At 35.0% G+C, this 19149-nt stretch overlaps 2 protein-coding genes across 4 annotated transcripts; one reads left to right on the forward strand and one right to left on the reverse strand.

Moving 5' to 3' along the window:
• Positions 1-7248: 7248 nt before the first annotated feature.
• On the reverse strand, positions 7249-11887 carry LOC7487761 (translocase of chloroplast 33, chloroplastic). 2 transcript variants are annotated; one of them, XM_002302655.3, is made up of 8 exons: positions 11720-11887; positions 11460-11561; positions 11246-11353; positions 11020-11144; positions 10608-10872; positions 7929-7997; positions 7683-7844; positions 7249-7578 (listed from the first exon to the last, which is right to left on the reverse strand). In XM_002302655.3, exons 2-8 carry the CDS (start codon positions 11553-11555, stop codon positions 7510-7512), a joined length of 894 nt encoding a protein of 297 aa, XP_002302691.1. In that variant the 5' UTR covers positions 11556-11561; positions 11720-11887; the 3' UTR covers positions 7249-7509. The 2 variants fall into 2 exon arrangements, with proteins under 2 accessions (XP_002302691.1, XP_024450233.1); XM_024594465.2 differs by having other exon boundaries at positions 11460-11591.
• A 548-nt stretch (positions 11888-12435) lies between these two features.
• Positions 12436-18301, forward strand: LOC7487762 (uncharacterized). Of its 2 annotated transcripts, none has more exons than XM_002301417.4 (4): positions 12436-12749; positions 13760-14316; positions 16438-17349; positions 17630-18301. In XM_002301417.4, the coding sequence occupies exons 1-4, from the start codon at positions 12579-12581 to the stop codon at positions 17913-17915; spliced, it is 1926 nt and encodes a 641-aa protein (XP_002301453.3). In that variant the 5' UTR covers positions 12436-12578; the 3' UTR covers positions 17916-18301. The 2 variants fall into 2 exon arrangements, with proteins under 2 accessions (XP_002301453.3, XP_024451409.2); XM_024595641.2 differs by having other exon boundaries at positions 13766-14316.
• The last annotated feature ends 848 nt before the right edge of the window (positions 18302-19149 follow it).

Here is a 19149-nt window from a genome sequence, read left to right on the forward strand (position 1 = left end):
AAAAATAAAAAAAAATCTAAAAAAATTATTTTAATATATTTTTAAATAAAAATTAATTTTTAAAAATATTTTAAACCATAATGCCATATATACATTAAATCCTCTTTAAAAACAACAAATTGCTTCATGTAATGATTTTTTTTAAACATTAGTTTCAATATGAATTCAGGATGTTTGGCAGTGCAGATAAAATATTATTTGTTTAAAATTTAAATTTTATTTAACATTAATTTTTAATATTTTTATATCGTTTTAATATATTAATATTAAAAATAAATTTTAAAAAATAAAAATTAAATTATTTTAATATATTTTTAAATTAAAAAAAACTTTAAAACACAATTGTATAACATTCCAAAACAGAATAATATTTATCGAGATTGTCAATTCCGTTTCGTTTAATTCGAAATGACCGAAACGTTTCATACCAATTCAAAAAACAGAACAATTTTCATCTCATTTCAAATCTCGGTCTGTTCCGGATTTTTCAGCTAAATTTCAACCAGAATGTTCCGGTTTCATTTCACATGTTTCGTTCCGGTCTTGAAAAGTTATTGAATCAAATTGAACCCGGTTAATTTAATTAATGAAATCACCCAAGTATAAAAAACTCATTTTCATTACTATTTTCAATAACAATGATATTAATAATAATATTGAAAATTATTATTACTATTTTCATTAACATGATATTAATTTTTAAAAATTAGATTTATCACTAATATATATGGTTTATATTCATGTTGTTTTTTTCATTTTTATACTTTGTAGGAATTTGAGCAAAATAAAGGATATTTTAGATCCCATTAGCCTTGATAACATTAACCTAACTTTATATTTAAAATATTTGTGCTAAAACATTTTACTTTCATAATATTTTGATATTATGTTTTAGTTGAATTACTTTAAGTTAAAGAACTATTTAATATTGACTATTTAGAAATATTTTAAATTTTAAAATTTTATTTGTTTGATATTGTGTTTGTATTGCATAATTTATAATTAATTTATCTTGAATTTGAATTATATTTTTTGAATTATATATATATGAACAGTATAACCCCGAAATGGCACGCCGAATCACTCCGAAACTGAAACATTTCATTCCAATTGAAAAAACAAAACACCTATCGAAACGGAATTGACAACCTTGATACTTATCGCCGAAACGGAATAATGACATGTGATTTGGTTGCACATGTAACGAGGCTCATGGACCAAACACAAAAATATAATGTGTTTGGTATTGCGGTAACTTTTGTGGTTGTGGTTTGAAAAAAATTGTTTTATAAAAAGTACTTTTGGTTGAGATTGGTTTGATATTTATATATGTTTGGTTACAACTGTGGTTCAAATTGAGATTGAACAAAAAGTAGTTTAATGTGTTCGGTTAAAAAAATACTTTTCAAATTGAGGTTATAAAATAATTATATATATATATATATTGATGATTTTTAATTTAAATATTGTAGATTTAATTACTGGTATTACACTATGAAATAAATAATACTTATATCAAATATTTTTTATTGTTTCATTAAAATATCTACAATTTCATCACGTACGAAATCCATCCGATAAGAACTACAGTTTCCTTGGTTTCTTAAGCACGCAACAACATCAGGTAAAATATCACCAGGAATAAGATTGGGATTGCGATCAAATTCTGTAAATGCTACGTCATCAAGCGATTTCATTCTAATTTTTTGAATAAAACACAATTAAAAATAAAAATAAAAATTTAATTTTTTTAACTGGGTCGAACCCGTTTCAATACATTTAGTTAGCTTTAGAATTCAATTCATAAATATGTTGAATTAACATGTTTAAAAAATATAAAATTCAATTCATTTTATATTTTATATTACCTTTATTAGCTTTATTTTATTTTTTCAAAGGTATTGAAAAAAAAGGCTAGATAGTTTTTTTTAAAAAAATTTAATATTTATTTTTATTTTTATGATATTTCTAGAGATCAAATTTATTTTTTATTAAAATCTTTAAATTAAACTTTATTTTAAAGGCTAGAAAACATGCCGTGTAACCTTTTCTATTGTCAGTTTGTGCCATAAGGGTAGAAAACACTTCCTTCCGTGAGTTTTGAGTCAAAGGGTAGAAAATACTTCAGTTTTGAGTGTAACTGCAAAATGGTAGAAAACAACCGCGTGTTTTGACGTCCAGACTTGACCATAAAATTAAAAAATTGCAGGTTGGCGGAAAGCAGCTGAGAGCTGCTTTCCGCCAAGCTGCGGTTTATTCTCAATTTTGTGTGGGTCTGTCAACAGTGAAACACGTTTTATCATAATCAAACATTCAGTAAACTCCTGCGTAAACAAACGGGCAAAGACTTAGATCATGGCTTCATTTCAAAGTCCACAAAGAAGAAAAACATCAAGCTATCATTATTAATACAACCATTATTGATACAACAGCTTTGATGTGGAGATTAAAAATAAAAAATCCGCTGCGTTGACAATGTCAAAGGACCTTGAAATCTGTGGATTCCTTTTCTTTTTCTTTTTCATTAATAGATATTCTTAGATCCAAGTTGTTCTCTAACTGGGTCCATCGCAGGCCATCTACCCACAACCACCATGAGGGAGCAGGCTACTTTCAGCCGGATAAGCCTCAAAGTATAAGGCCATCTATATTAACGACACTACCGGGCTGCTGCTAGCATTGGCGAGCCTTCAACTCACACGACCAGCCCTCCATATTCCAAAAGAGTTGAGGGACTCGGATGCTTTACTGAGATGGCAACTGATAGACAGAACTGACCGGGAAAGAGCAAGAGACCAAGATTTATTTGATGTCTTCTCCACTGGGAATTCAATAAGATTTCCATATCTAGCATGTAGAAAAGACATTTGTTTCAACCTTCTAGTTTTCTTTTTAAGTTGATCGAGCAAACACGATATGTTTCTAAACAAATGGGTCTTCTCGGATTTGAAACATCAGTATTGCCTGAGTCACTTGCATTCATTTCAGGTGATAACCAATCCAGAGCAGAAGAGTGCCCAGCAGCATTCCCTTGCTCTTGATGGAAGGATGGCTGCCATTTCTATTAACATGATCCTGGCAGTTTCGCAACAGCCAACAGGGATATGATTTTTGAAGGACTCGCCATTCTGTGAAGCAACATCTGTTTTTTAAACTAGGTGATCAAAAAGAAAGAATCTATTGTTAGAAACCCATACAAGAAAAAGAGAAGGGTCCCTAGTTTCAAGCTTGTGCTAGTTGTCCATTACACATCCTTGCATTACGGCATTATAAGAAATGTGAGCTTCATCCATAACCATTAGGGATTTTGTTACCTCTGTCCCGTTGTTCTCTGATTTTACAGATTAGTTTTTGTTTTTTCGATGAGGTCAATATGTGGTAGGTTCACGGGTTTAAAATGAGGGACCAAACTGCTGATAGGGATTGACACAGCTCATGCACTCCATTAGCTTCTCACAAGTCATTAAAACTCGGGTCACGCTCCGTTCAAGAATATGTTAAAATAACATAGTGATAGTCACGCACAGTAATGACTATAGGAGTACAAGTTGAGCAACAGCACCTTGCTTAAGAGATAGGAAAGCTACTTCCACGAGTAATGACATGTTAGAACAATATAGCAAAAGGAATCATGAAACCTTTAGAAGAAAATGACAATACTTCAACATTTAGTACTTGAAAGTTGAAAGACAATATATAGGCTAAGGGATTGCCTATGCAGTATGTGAATTGGATCAGAGCATGTGTGGCTAGTCCTTTCTCCATTTCTATTAATGGCAATTTGTGTAGGTATTTGCTGGCTCTGAAGGGCTTCGGCAAGGAGATCCTCTTTCCCCTTACCTGCTTGTAGTAGCAATGGAAGTGCTTTCTTGCTTGCTGAATAATGCTGCTATTAATGAGTATTGTTCCCTATCATCCAAAGTGTAGTAAGATTAAACTTACACATTTGTGCTTTGTGGATGTTCTTATAATTTTCACAAAGGGAGATGTTGCATCCTTACAGGCTATTACAACTATACTACAACTGTTTTTCCAGCTATCTGGTTTGCAGTGTAATTCTTCAAAAAATGAATTCTTTTGTTGTGGAGTGGATGCTTCAGTTAGTAGTATGCAAAGGATTACTGAATTTAAAGCTGGGAGGTTTCCTGTAAGATATTTTTAGGGTGCCATTAATTGCCAAAAAAACTGACTTATGCTGATTGCAAACCACTTATAGATAGAATCTGTTAAAATACAGCATTGGGTAACAAAAAGGCTTTCTTTTGCTGGGAGATTGCAGCTGTTATCTTCAGTGATCTTAAACATAAAGGAATTATTGGTGTACAATCCTCTTGCTTCCTGCTAGTGTTATTAAGATTTTGGAGCAGAAATGTAATGCATTTCTTTGGAAGGGGAAGGCGGATAATGCTTTAGGTGCTAAGGTGGCTTGGTGTAAGGTGACGTTGCCTAAACAAGGAGGGTTGGGCTGGAATAAAATTAGAGAATGGAATATTGTTTCTATTCTTAGATGTATCTGGAGTCTTTACCTCAAAGCTGGATCTTTGTGGGTTGGTGGATTCTGTCTTATAGACTGAAGGGTAATAGTCTTTGGAGCCTGAAATGTACCACTGATTGTGCATGGTACTGGAAAAAGCTCCTAAAGTTGAGAGGGTTAGTCTGGGATCAAATCCACTATATTGCAGGTAATGGCAGAACAATTCACTTATGGTGGGATCACTGGCACTCTTCTGGTTTTCTTGTAAAGGTTATGGATCTAGACTGCTCTACATATTTGGTATTCCTTCTAAAGCAAGATTGGAAACTGTAATAAAGAATAGAGAGTGGATTTGGCTTGGAGCTAGATCAGATGATCTGGTGTCCTTCACATATTCCTCCTAGACACAGTTTCATTCCATGGCTTGCTGTATTAAATAGATTGTCCACAAAGGCACGTCAAGAACATATTTCTGAGGGTTATTCTGCATAAATGTGAATATAACAGAACTATTGGTAGTTGGAATGCCGAATTTCAGTGGGCTAGAGAGCAACTGCAGAAGAAATCATTACAATCTACTCTGTCTAGACTGGCATAGTGTTTTTTTTGTATATGGTATATGCAAGCAAAGAGATCACAAGGTCCATGGCTTTAGTGGAATGGCTCCTGATGAGTTGGTCAAATGGATTCAATGATCTAAACTCCATGAAAGCACAGGGTCACGTTATACGTTTAATCCAAATAAAAAACTGTTAGATTATGGATTGGAATGTGTAAAAGATTGGATAATTAGAATATATATTTCCAAAAAGGGTCTGGTATCCTCTATAATTAAAGTTAGATTAGGTAGGAGATGAGAGCCCTGTAAAGCTCGTAAAGTTGTATTCAAGTTTAAGCAAGAAGAAGATGAAATTGTCTTCTTCAAGAAGAATAAATAGTTTATTTTGGGGTTCTAGACTATTTATACAATAATATGATGAACAATGTGCATATCACCTATAGTTTTGGATTACTTGAAAACAAAGACACAGAGGAACAACATAACATTGCAAAAGCTATCCTAGTTCCAGGTTCTACAGTATGTCATGTGAAAATAAAAAATTGAATGGATGCGAGCCCTATACTCGGGAGAGTTTTGAGAACCATCATAGTTTAGGGTTAATATCTGTTAAGGCCTGATTTTAAGTATTGGGACATAAATCGTGTGTAGACTGTAGAGGGTATAAATCCTGGGCCTAACAAAAACTTGCCTAGGTTTTATTATATTCATCACAAAGCACACAACTTTTCAACAATTAGTGTGTTTTTTTTCTTTGTTAAATTTAAATTTATTAATTTGTATTTTTGTGTCTTTATGCATGGTATTTTCATTTATTTTTTTATAAAAAATTATTACGTTGATCACATACATTATATCCTTGTTGATTTGTTGAATTTAAATCTACCATTTCTTGTTTGTGTGCTCTTCATTTATGACATTTTCATGTTTTCTTTGTAGTATTTTATCATATTGATGACATTGAAAATAAAATAATTCATATAAACTTATCATTATATATATATATATATATATATATATATATATATATATATATATATATATATATATATAAAACGAAATGAGAGCCTCGGATGTTAGAACAGTAAAAACCGTAATTCTCACTTTCACGATTGTTATTTTGGTATAAAAATGAGGAAAAGATTGCCAATTTGTTGTTTACTATTAAAATGCCCATTCATCCGACAAAAATTGACCACAAGATTGACTTGTTCCCATGTCAAAAAAATAGGGCAAAAAACGATCATCTTTTTGGGAGATCTGATTCCGTGGATCAAGCAATGGTGCAGATGGTCCGCTACATGACCTCCAACCCAGATTGTGCATTGCCTTCTTGGCCATTCAAGTGTGGCATTGCCCATGTAAGGTATCGTCACGGTAAAATTCCAGCTAATCCAACCACTGAACCACAAAAACTGACCACAATACAACCGCACATGTCGCCCTCTTCCAGCGCACTAGACACCAAATCACCGATCGCTGAAGGGCATCAAGCACGCCAAAAATGCAACATGATAAGGCAAGTTCATGTGATAATATATATAATCATGAGATGTTTACTATGATTGTGGTATCTTCAATGATGTTTACAGGCTATGTTGGTATGCTTTAATGGTGGCACCCAGAGTATAAAAACCTTCACTGCTCTGGTCCCCCGCTTCGGTGTGTTTGTTTACAAGCGGTGCACCTCATTAACAAACACTCTCTTTTCCAAACCTTTGGTTCCGCCTCCCTACCTCCCGTAATCTCCGCAGAAAGATAGCAAACAGCTTTCAAATGTTGGCTGCCATGCCAGGAGTAAAGTGACCATAATCACAAACTCACAACCAATGGATGCTCGAAACATTTTTAATGAAATTAAAGCCCACCACAGGGACCACATTTTGAAGAGGTAGAAATATTTTCCTTAGCATGGCATAGGTCGGAGAAATCAACTTCTTCTAGCATGTATAGGTTGGTAGAGAATAGCATCTTAGAGATTATATGCTAACACATTTGTGCCCAGAACACTACCACCGCATGGATTCAAAATGAGCAAATGGATAAAGAAAGATATCTATTTGCGGCGCAACAACATCAGGCACTTCTACTTCCACAGAAAGGGCACAGAAATACCACTCTGATAGGTAAATATATATCATCTTCACATGTAAAGGATAGATTGAAACTTTGAAAGACCCAAATTAAATGGAAAAGATTATGAACGAAAGACAAATAAAAAGCAAGGAAAAAAAACATTAAACAGCAAAAGCATATGGTTAGTTGAAGAACAAGAGCCTCCTTTCACTCATATTCTGTCCCTAAGAACAACTCAAAACACCAACACACAGGTACAAATGGCACAGGTATTCAAAAACGGTGAAGATGCACAAACATAAAAAGGAAATGAATACAAAAAGGTAGGGAAAGAAGGAAGAAGAGACCATTAAAGAGCCACATAACAACTTGCAATTGATTTGAATGCAACCAAACAGTACTAAAGATACTTGCCGCCTTTTGCAATATCTTTTTTTATTTCTCGTTGAATCCATTTCACAAGAAGCCACTGCAACATGAAAATAAAATAAAATTAACACGAATGAAATTGATCATATGAACTGGTTCTACCACAAAAGAATACAGGAGCTAGATCACATGATAAGTTTTTACCTGAATCCCTAAAATAAGAGGAATAAATATCTTTCCCCTGTCATTTGACTCAGACCCATTAACCAACTTCTCATCAACTACAAGAGCTTTCTTCCCATTTGTTGCAACCAAAATGATCTCTTTTACCAGGCTCGGAATCCAAGCATCCCCGTTGGGGAGAATCTGCAACTCAAAATTAAGCAATTCACAATAAACCACTTGAACAAATGAATAAATTGTCATAAACTCTGAGAATAATGAGTGAACCTTTTCATCATTCTCATTTTTGTTGCATCTCCCACTGTTCTCAACCAAACCAACTGGAATAGCAGAATCCTAGAAGCATCAAAAGCAAGTGAATGATTGATTATGTAAACAATCACACTAAAATAGAACCCCCAAAAATAAATAAACAAATTCTCATATTCTATTTTCACATGTTCCATAGAGATTGATCTTCAAATACAATTACAGGCTATCGATTATCTCATGAACTGGAAAATTAATTTATTTCCCATTAATGCCTCCTCAAAACTATAACAAAGATAATTCTCAGAAAGGAAAATAAAAATGAAGATGCATCTGCATTTTTATCAATGAAGTTGATTTCCAAACGCAATTACAGCACATTAAATGTCCCATGAAGAATGCAGTTCACTCATGAACCACAAAACTAGTTTCATTTAGGTAACACCCTCTTCAACTCCAAATTAATAAGTGCTTAGACACTGGAATGCGTATATCTCAATCCCATGCATCCAACACTTTAATATACAACTTTTGAATTAAAAAAGTTCTCTCAATCAATTCACAGAATTCTGAAAATGGAGATCATACAACAACACAATATTTCAAGCATTAGTTGTAGCTTGAGTAGCACCACCTTTTCAAAGATGTTGTAAATAACCCTCATTTATAGACTTCAGATCCAGGATGAAGAAATTATATGGAAAGGGAGAGTTTACCTTTTCCGCAGATAATGACATACTTTCAAGCCATCAATTGGCATGAATAAAGGTGAGAAGTTACTCCAGCTTATCTAATTTTCTAATCAGATTTGCATATTTTTCCTCTCTTGGAGTAAAATCATACATAATCACTTCTTTCCCAATACAAATCTATAAGCAAACATAAAGTACTAGAAATGGTGCCCTAAAATCTTGCCGAAACTCCACCATAACTCATGAAATGCCATTTTGCATACTTGAGAATATTTTACAATCCAAAAGATAAAACATTGCAAAGCAAAAAATTAAAAATTAAAAAATAAATAAAAATAAAAAATAAATTCTCCCTTAGGATATCCTTGATAATACTTTAAAAGGATGCAGAGGAACTCCACAGAAAATTTGGATGAAATTAAAGAAGACAAAGCAGGAAAAAAAGAAAAAGAAAAGGAGTCCAGAATCACTTTGTGCATTAAAGGAAACAAGTAGAAATTTCATGGTGTCCCTTGGTTTGTGAGATACAAGAAACTGGGGCGATTGCTAAGTGTTTTCCAACTGACTTCCACAGTGATAATGCAGACAAAGGGGGAAAGGGCTCGGTTAACCGCATCACATAAGCCACCATCACGCAACTCTTCTTCCCATCACTCTTGAACTTGATATTCATGAGGTTCTCAATTTCCTTAGGAACCTCATCTCTTCCTTTGCTTTGAAGCACCAGAAAAAATCAATTCTGAACTCTCCATAATTTCCTCAAGCTCCTAAATCAAATCTCCTTGTATACCAGCACAAAACATCCCAAGACATCCAATTTGTCAGATATGAGAATACTAGATACTCTTGGTGTAGTACTCCCTCGTTCACATGAAAGATGGACCCCCTATGACCCATGGATCCTTTTTTTATGGAAGCAATATAAGAGTCTCATCAGATTTATATAAAAAATGTCCATCTGATGATTCCCCAGCCTACCAAAAAGCTAACTTACTTCAAGTAAATTGGTGGCAACAGAAAAAACCATGTCCTGACCCTCAAGCTGGCACCCTTTCACCAACAGGCACTAAGGTTATTACTGATTAGGATAAAAATATCATCTACTTTGGTTTAACACCAACAATCAAGGCCACTAAATTTAACACATTTGACAGCCTACCTTCACTAATTCCCCACTCAGTCCTCTACAAAATGTACCAGCTTCAACTACCATGATAGTCCTCAGCATCCAGGATGAACAAGGATGTCATGGTTGAAGGAAATGAATTTGAAATAATTTTCCAAGCAATTCATGTGTTGGATATAAACAGAAGTGGAAATGGAAGAGGATATCTGAAAACATGCTCAATGAATTGAAGGTTATTTTACCATTTTGTTTACTTCCTTGAATAACAAAGTTCATTTTTTAAAGTATGTGAACCATATTTGAAGATCTGTATGGTGCTACAAGCAGTAAATAATTGACAATGCAGAAAAAAAAGAATGATTTGACCGAAGCAAAACAACAAACCTCCATTTTTAGCATTCCTTTTCATTTGTCGGCCAAATGCGTACATTTGAACAGGAGAAAGTTGCAAAAACCCATGGTAAGTTTTTAACATAGTGGATAGAAAAATGAAGATATGCTTCCCCATTAATTTCTAAAAAAAGCAAGTCACAGTGTCTCTTGAACCCGCGCATCATGAACCTTAAGTTTCTTAAGAGGTTATAAGATCTATAGCATTAAAAAATGAGGTCTACAGCACTATTCATTAGCATAAGAATGTGTATCTGAGAGAGGGGAGTTATTTATTTTAGAAGGAATAACGTCTATGAAAAAAAACCCAAATCACCCTGCTATTTGAAACAGATTATCAACACGCATATGCAGCAAATTATGCACTTATCATTTGATCAGAATATTGTTGCACATTCAGAATACCAATTAGAAGCTGTTGCCAGTAAAATTAAAGAAAAAAACCTAGAAGAAGGGAGAAAAACAGCAAGTTAAGAAGAAACAATTTACCTCAAAGTCTCGTTTCCTAATCCGTGCTCCCATACGAATGGTCTTCAACACAGCCTCTGATCTTCGAGCACAAAAGACATCATAACTTAGATCATCTGGTGGGCAGAGTTGAGCATGAGTGAGGACAAGCAAACTTTTACTCCATATTTCTTTTCCAAAACTGTCAGATATAGCACCAATTATCTGCTTGTCCAAGTCATCCACTCTATATGCATCCAGGCGATCAACATAGAGCAATACATGTATAGTCTTATTCAAAAGAAACCTACATTAGCAGACAAACCAGAACCTAAAGTCAAATTAATGTACGGTCACCACATCTTTATACAGGAATTCCAGGATAAAGAACCACAGAAGTAATGATTTCATAGGAATCCGAGTGAACCACATATGAGGTTCTAGTAGTACTAACCGTTTAATCATGTCCAGAGCTTGGTAACTGACATAACCACCTTCCACAAGGCCCGGAGTGTCAATGATGTTTAACGTGAATCCAGCCCGGTTGCGTGAAACCATAACAGGTCTGAACCCCTCTGACTGTAATGCAAGCATTGTTATTATCAACCATATATAAATATATGGAGCATACAAAGACCACAAGCTTCCCTTAGCCCTAAAATTCACAGGAAATTAGTTACCTGGAAAGAGCTAACATTGACCGCTCGCTCTCCAAAAAGAGAATTAACAGTGGAAGATTTCCCAACTCCTCCTTTGCCCATAACAAGTATGGTCAGTTTATCAACACCCTGCAATTACAAAATAGTCCAATAAAATAAATAATTACGAAAACAGAAACGACGAAATGGAACAAATATTTTGAATTGAAACAGCAAAAAGATAGAAAGTCTGAACCTCTTCCTTTAACTTGGCAAACAATTCTACAAGTTTGGATTGAGTAGCAGTAGGGAATTGCTGAAACCCTATCCATTCACGAAGTACAGACCCCATTGATGCCTAAATTGACCCCAAGGAAAGAAAAAGAAGCTGAAATTATTGCCAACGTTAGTAGAAAAAAGGAAACAAAATTTTGGAATAAACCCTCAATCCTAAACCCCAAAGATTATTTCTAAAATAAAAAATAATAAAGGGGAGAGAGAGAGTAAGAATATCACCTCTTGAATATGTCGCCTAACTGCGGAAGAGAAATAGAGATAGAGAAAGAGAGGGGATTGGGCTTTGCTTTGCTTTGCTTTTGTACAGTGCAGTGTAATGGATTACCTTATCAAGCCGAATCCTAAACATTTTGTTTTTTTCCCTTTCTTTTGGTTATGGGAGTATCTTCTTGGCTTTATGTTTGACTCAAGGTAGAAGATCCAAATGCTGCCCTTGGTTCTGTACGTGTAGCGACTGCTTGCTATTATACTGCCGGTTATTTTTTAAAATATATTAAAATAATATATTTTTTTATTTTTAAAAAACATCAAAGTAATTTTAAAATAAAAAAATTAATTTAAAATAAAAAATAAAAACTTTTCATTTTTTTTAAATATTTTCAAAACGTCAAAATAAATAGGTTTGTTTTGTCTGTGTTTCTCAGCCTTTTTTAGTTTTTTTAGTTAAATTAAAATATTATTATTTATAAAAAAACCAATACAATAATTAGTTAAATCAAATTCAGGGAGGGGGGGGAAATAAGAGTAATTATTTTCGTTGTTTACAAATTCTATAACACACGGGCTTGATACCACAAGTCAACTATTCAGTGAAATAAAAAAGGATTCCAGGTCCACGAAAGGCCCAAACAGAAAAAAGAGAAGATGCTTTGACGGGCTAAAGCCTAAAATTTATAAAAAATTTAGGCAAGGGCCCGGATGCTCTAATTTATAAAAAAATTATAAAATCAAGGAAAACCGTCGTCTCCACCGCCATCATCAAGCTTCGAGGAGGACAGAAATCCCAATCCCTATTGTCTGAAAACCGGGAATCCAATCAAATTCTCTGATATTTTACAGACGCAGAAAAGAAGACAGAATGTCAGCTAGGTTACTGAAGAAATTCCTGAAAGAACAAGAACTACAGCAGCAACAGCATCATGTGGAGGATGAAGAAGAAGAAGAAGAAGAAGCAGCTGAATCTCCTGATTCGGAAAATCGCCCTGCAATAAACCCATTTGACCTTCTCAATGATGATGACGTTGATCAGGTTTTATTCCTCAGTCCTCGCTCTTACTGTGCAGCAATTAACTGATCAAAACCAGAAAGTTACCTATACTTCAAGACGAATATTGCTGCTGCTTTTTTGTTTATTTCCTTCATTTTTTAGGTTGCTTACGATGTCTTATATAATGGGTATTCAGTGTTTGGAAGGTGCCACAATATATAATATTCTCTTTTAAGTTTATATGTGAGCTTCCAATACGTACATATGATGTATTGTTGTGTAAAAATTGTCCCTTTGTAAAATTATAATCAGTCTGACAGTCTCTTATGAACTTGAGTCGTTTTGAGATTTTAAAACATACAGTAGTAACGCAACACCAAGAGGCACTGCGTTTCTATGAACCCATAAACCATGTAGCTAGCTGAAAAACTGAGACTAAAAAAACATGCCCATGCTTTTTTTATTACAGCATGTGCAATACAGTTGACCAGTTCGTTTGCAATAGCTTTAGTTTGCATGCATTCTTAGCGTTCAATTCAGTTTTTCATGGAAGCCTCTACGGTCAGTTCAGTTTTCATAGCATTCTTTACATTTGGTTCCCATTCAGCTGCCCAGAATTATGTATTTTTGTCTGCTTATGAAGGATTATTACTTGGTCTTTCTAAGCATTCTGTTCAGTTTTCTTAGGATCCGTTACATTCTTTTCCAACCATCTTTTTATCTGATATTTTACACCACTTATCTTATGCTTTGCTCAATGGTCGAATTGCTCTGGAGTGTGAAAACTTAGTGAGATAACAAGGAAATTGGTGCGTGCATGTGAAATTTTGAAGAACATTTGATATTGCAGAAGAAGATCCGTTAACAGTGTATTTTCAAGTTTACCTGGCAGATTTGTTTATGTAATTGTTGTTCATCATCTTACATTGTTCTCAAGTATGATTCCTTAAAAGATCTAATTGCTTAAATCAAAAGGAGTACTAATGGTTGTGGAAGGAAAGTGTGGAATATCTACTCTCCATTTATTGTCAGTTGCTAATGTTTGGTTTCAGCTGCAGGAGGATGAGCCAGAAATTGCAGATGAAATGGTAGTGGGTAAAGATCACAAACAGGAACTGTCTGTGATGAAAAGCATGACGGGTGCCATTTCAACTTCCAATCAGAAATCAAAGAAGAAGAAGAAAAAGAAATGCAAGGCTGGTTTGACTTCAATTACAAATAAAGTTGAAGAACCTTTGGATGATACATTAGATGCTTTATCCTTGGATGCTAATTCTTCAAGACATAAGCTGGGCCCCACCAAAACCAAACCAGAAACATCAAAACTTTGTGCAGGATTTGTTAAACAATGTGCACCTCCCGCCTTGCAACTGGATCCCAAATGTTTGAATCCTGAGAATGAGTTACGGAGAATTTTTGGTTCTAAGGTGGTGAAATCATTTGAGAAAAGTAATCAAGACAGCAGTTCTAGACAGGTTCGTGGCGGCAGACGTGGAGCCCATCATACTAGAAAGACAATTCTAGTCTCTCCATCAGAACATTGGCCTCGTTGGGATGGATCTTTATCCATGGAGTTTTTGGAAACTAAGGACGGATACCATCATTTTAGGTAATGAATATCCTTGCTTTCTAGATATTGTCGGCATTAATTCTCCATTTTTCTGCTTTATGTCCCAGGTTATGCATCTGTTATGAAATTAAAACATCACTGGTAGTTTCTTCATTGACTCGTATTGAATGTAAATTCCTTATTCTTGTTTGCCTTTTGGGGCTCTTGCTTGTGAATTGTAGCATTCACATGGGGATTTTTCATTTTAGTCATGGGTTTAAATTGGTTATCAAGATACATAATTTTTGGTGTCTTTCAAGGATTTTTTTTCTATGGGAGTGAGGAGGGGGCATGGTGGGGGATGAAGTGATGGTCTTATGGCTTTAACCTACCTTATTGAGACTTTGAAATGTTTAATGATAACTAGGACACTTTAACGGATTGTCTAGTTGCAAGCAGCCCTATGGAAAGGAACCTCCCTCATCCTGATGGGAGCCAAGGTAGCTTGGTCCTCAATCTGCTAGCCCCTGAAGGAAGGAGGCCTTGGTCTTAAAAGTCTCAAAACATGGAATAGAGCTGCCACCATGAAACACATATGGTGTATTCTAACAGACAAGCATTCAATATGGGCAACATGGGTTCACACCACCTTACTTCGAGGGAGATCCTTCTGGCAACTTAACATCCCCTCCAACCCCTCTTGGTCTTGGAGGAAGGTTCTTCAAAGTAGGGACTGGTGCAGAGGAAAATTTACGACATGCATTGGCAATGGGAATACAACCTATCTTTGGTTTGATTAAATGACATGCTCCCCCTCAGAACTCTCACTTACAAGGTTACTCTGAAATGCAAAGGTCTCGGGGATCATCAAAGAGGATGGCTGGAACTTTCCAAGCAGTATCCAAGCCTTTCAAGCAATTTGGAACTCTATTCCTTTTCAGCCAGGACCCCACATGGAAGATCGCCACGTCTGGAAAGGGAATCCCTCAGGACAATTCACCATAGATTCAGCTTGGGAGTTGCTTCGAGAGACCAGACCTGCAAATACCATTCACCATTTGCTATGGTTCAAAGGTCATATCCCTTGTCAATCCTTCATCCTTTGGCTTGCTTCTGAGGGGCACCTTCACACTATAGATAGGCTACACACCGTGGGGAGCATAACAAACACAGCATGCATTCTATGTGGAATGGACATTGAAAACCATGACCACTAATGTTCTTATTCCAGCACAGTTTGGGGAGCCGTGACCAGCAAGTCTGAAGTGCAATGGCCTAACATCCCTTGGCATCAGCTTCTCTAGTGGGCCTCCTCCAATTCTAAACTCGTCATGAAATCACCCATCTGCTAGCTCGCCTTATCCTGTCCGCCTCAGTGTATTTCATATGGTACGAACGAAACAACCGAATCTTCTGCCAACATTTCCAGCCACCTCAGTCCCTAAGTGAGGACATCATCCAACTAATCCGAACTCACCTGATAAGCTATGATCACAAATGTACCATCCCAGCTTCTATCCGAGATTCATGGGACCTGCAAGAGCCATAGCTTCCTGCCACTTCTTCCCCCTGTAATTGAATCTAAAGAGTTGGCTTTTGGTTTCAAGTCAGCTAGCCTCTTAGTGTAGCTCCCTTTGTCTTTCTGTTTTTTATTTCCTTTTCCTTTTTTGAATTCGTTTTCCCATTTTTCTTGTATCCCGGGAGGTTAACCCCTCTTTATTTGGACCTCTTCTTCTTTTAATACATTAATCTTTTCCAAAAAAAATTTTTGTCTTTTGCAGACTGGCTGCAGAAGCAGCATTATCATTTGTATTTGTGAACTTATTCTGAAATCTGTGTAAAGCATTTTTATTCTGCACAAGATGTGTTCGTATTCTACATGGGCTGCTAAATATGGTTCTTTTCTATTATATCTATCAGTTACTTGAATTGCAATCCTTTCTTGTGTTTTCTTGAGGAATTATTGCGTCTCTGCCTATCAGTGAAACTACAGTGGTTTAATTCTCAAGTAAAAAAAGCTAATATATCTCATTCAAACTCATTTCCAAATAGGATTTTCCTTCTTCATTTCTTCTTTCTCTTCTCACCTATCTTCTATATATCATTAGTTGGTGAAGCTCTTTTGTTGTGAGCTTTGATTCTTCATGCATGTCCTGATTCTGTGTTGTTTTATTTATGCAGATATGTTCACTCTTCTTACTATGATCAAGCACAGAGTGCATTTGAAGCTGCCAAAGCTATTCAAGATCTCAATGGCATAGCAAGCATTCTATTATACCAACCTTATCACCTAGATTCACTTATAACAATGGCAGACTATTTCAAATTTGTGGGTGAGCATCAAATGTCAGCTGATGCTATTGCAAAGAGTTTATATGCCTTGGAATGTGCATGGCACCCCACGTTCACCCCCTTGCAGGCAAATTGCCAGTTGAAGATCAACCATGAAACAAACAAGCCAATGTTTACAACACTTTTCACTCACATGAAAAACTTGGACAGGCGTGGTTGTCATCGTTCTGCCCTTGAGGTTTGCAAACTTTTACTTTCATTGGATTTAGATGATCCAATGGGGGCCATGTTCTGTGTTGATTACTTTGCTTTGAGGGCAGAAGTGTATGCGTGGTTGGAATGGTTTTCTGAAGACTATAAAAGTGATAACTCCTTATGGTTGTTCCCAAACTTCTCATATTCTCTTGCCATTTGTCGGTTTTATCTTGAGTGTGAGGAACCATCAAAAGATGATGATACTAGTGCTACAAAGTCTAGTTCAGCTGATTTGATGAAGCAGGCTTTGATGCTCCACCCGTCAGTCCTTAAGAAGTTAGTAGCCAAGGTACCTTTGAAAGATCAGGCATGGACAAATATACTAAAGCATGCCTTTTTTCAATCAGAGAAAACAGGGTCTGCATCCTTGGATCATCTGATTAATATATATGTAGAGAGAAGTTATATCATATGGAGGCTTCCAGACCTGCAAAAATTGCTTCGGAACAGTGCTTTACAAGTGATTGAAACTCTAGAACATAGTAGCAGTGATGCCAAGGATTGGGCTTGTGTGAGAAAAGAGGCCTTTTCATCTGAGAACAATGAGTAAGTGTTTTGAATTATGGACTTGTTCCTATATTTCGCTCTAACCACCTATTAGTAGCTGTTAATGATTGTTGTTGATTGTTGTTTTGTCCCAAGAAATGATGTTATTTATTGTTATTATAATTCGCGCCCGCAGATGACTGAATCAAGTTTATGCTTGTGTGCTGATTTGAGGGTCTGCAGAATTATTATTGGAACTGGACTGAGATACATCCCTTGCATCCAATGATTGCTGTACTTGATGTTGTTGCAGAACTTGATACAGTTTGTTTAATTATAGGTATGGCCATTTGCTGGTTTCAGACTTCTCTGATACAGTTCCAACACTTCCACCTGAGAACCTGCAAAACTTCATGGTTGATCCAAGGATGAGAGAGGCAGAGCAAAATGGGGGACAAATTGCCAACCCACTTGACGGTGGCCCTGCTCCACGCGATGTTGCTAATCGAAATGCATTGGCAGTCTTGTTTGAATCTATGTTGCCATGGGTTAATTATGGGGGTGGAGGGGATGAAGGAGGCAATGAGGAGAACCAAGTTGATGGACATGAACAAGGCGACGATTGAATTAGCAATGTTCTCTCTTTAAAAGGGAGAAAATAAATGGCATCATACGTCTGAAATGCAGATATTTTTTGGCATGGGTCATCAAATGAATTCCTGCTGTTTGATGTGAGTATAAGAGCAAACCATTCTCAAAACATGACCGAGTGTCGACGCGCCGCAATTCCTTTTGTACAGCAGAATTAACACTCTCTTCCGTTGAGAACAGGTATCATGCTTGCACAAATTATCCTTGTGGGAAATTGTAGCCCTCGTGTACTTTTAAGTGTTTGGCCTTGGTGTTCTTACTGATATGATATTGATAATAAATTGTTGTGCTATTCCATTTGTAAAATTATTTAAACTAAATTATTATTATTAAATATATGACTTGAATAGTTTTTTTTTTTTTTAAATCAAACATTTTCTATAATAAATTTGATGAATTGCTTAAGAAAAAGTTCTTTCTCTAGAAATTATACAAATATTGTAAAAAAAAAAACATATGAAAATAATAATAATAATAAGACATTAAATAGTTTTTTTAAGTAATTAAAACTATTAAATAGAGCCATACGTGTTGAGATGTAATATACTTGATTATTTCAATTTTAAAATATTTAAGATTATTTATTATATAATTAAATATTATTTTATGTATAAAACAAGTTTGTTAGTAATAATTTTTTTTTTGTGCAAATGATTACCTCGATATTTATAAGTTGGTTGACTAAGACAATGTTTAGAAACACGGTTGCAATTGTATTTTTTAAAAATTTAATTTATTTTGTTTAAAATTTTTTTTTTTATGTTTTCAGATTGTTTTAATGTGCTGATGTTAAAAGTAATTTTTAAAAAATAAAAAAAAAATATTATTTTAATGTATTTTCGAGTGAAAAACATTTTGAATCGTAACTCTTATTACACTTTCAAACATCTTTTAAAAATATATAAACATTGTAATTTTTTTATATTGTTTTATTTTAAAGTGAAATATTAAAATATGTGGTTAGAATATTTAAAAAATAAAAGTGGTTGAGGCAAAAGCGGAATTGCTTACAATTCATGAAACTCGGATGAAGTTGATGTGTTGATCTAAAGAGTTTCTAACCTCAACCCTGACCGGATTAGATTTTTATAAAGATCATTGTTAAATTGATGTGTAATTAATCTGGTTAAATTTGGTTCATCAAGTGAAGGCACATTCAATTTAACAGGAGTCAGTTTTTACTTTATTTTATGGGGACCAAGGATAGTT

Source organism: Populus trichocarpa, chromosome 2 (assembly GCF_000002775.5).
Source record: "Populus trichocarpa isolate Nisqually-1 chromosome 2, P.trichocarpa_v4.1, whole genome shotgun sequence".
Lineage (NCBI taxonomy): Eukaryota > Viridiplantae > Streptophyta > Magnoliopsida > Malpighiales > Salicaceae > Populus > Populus trichocarpa.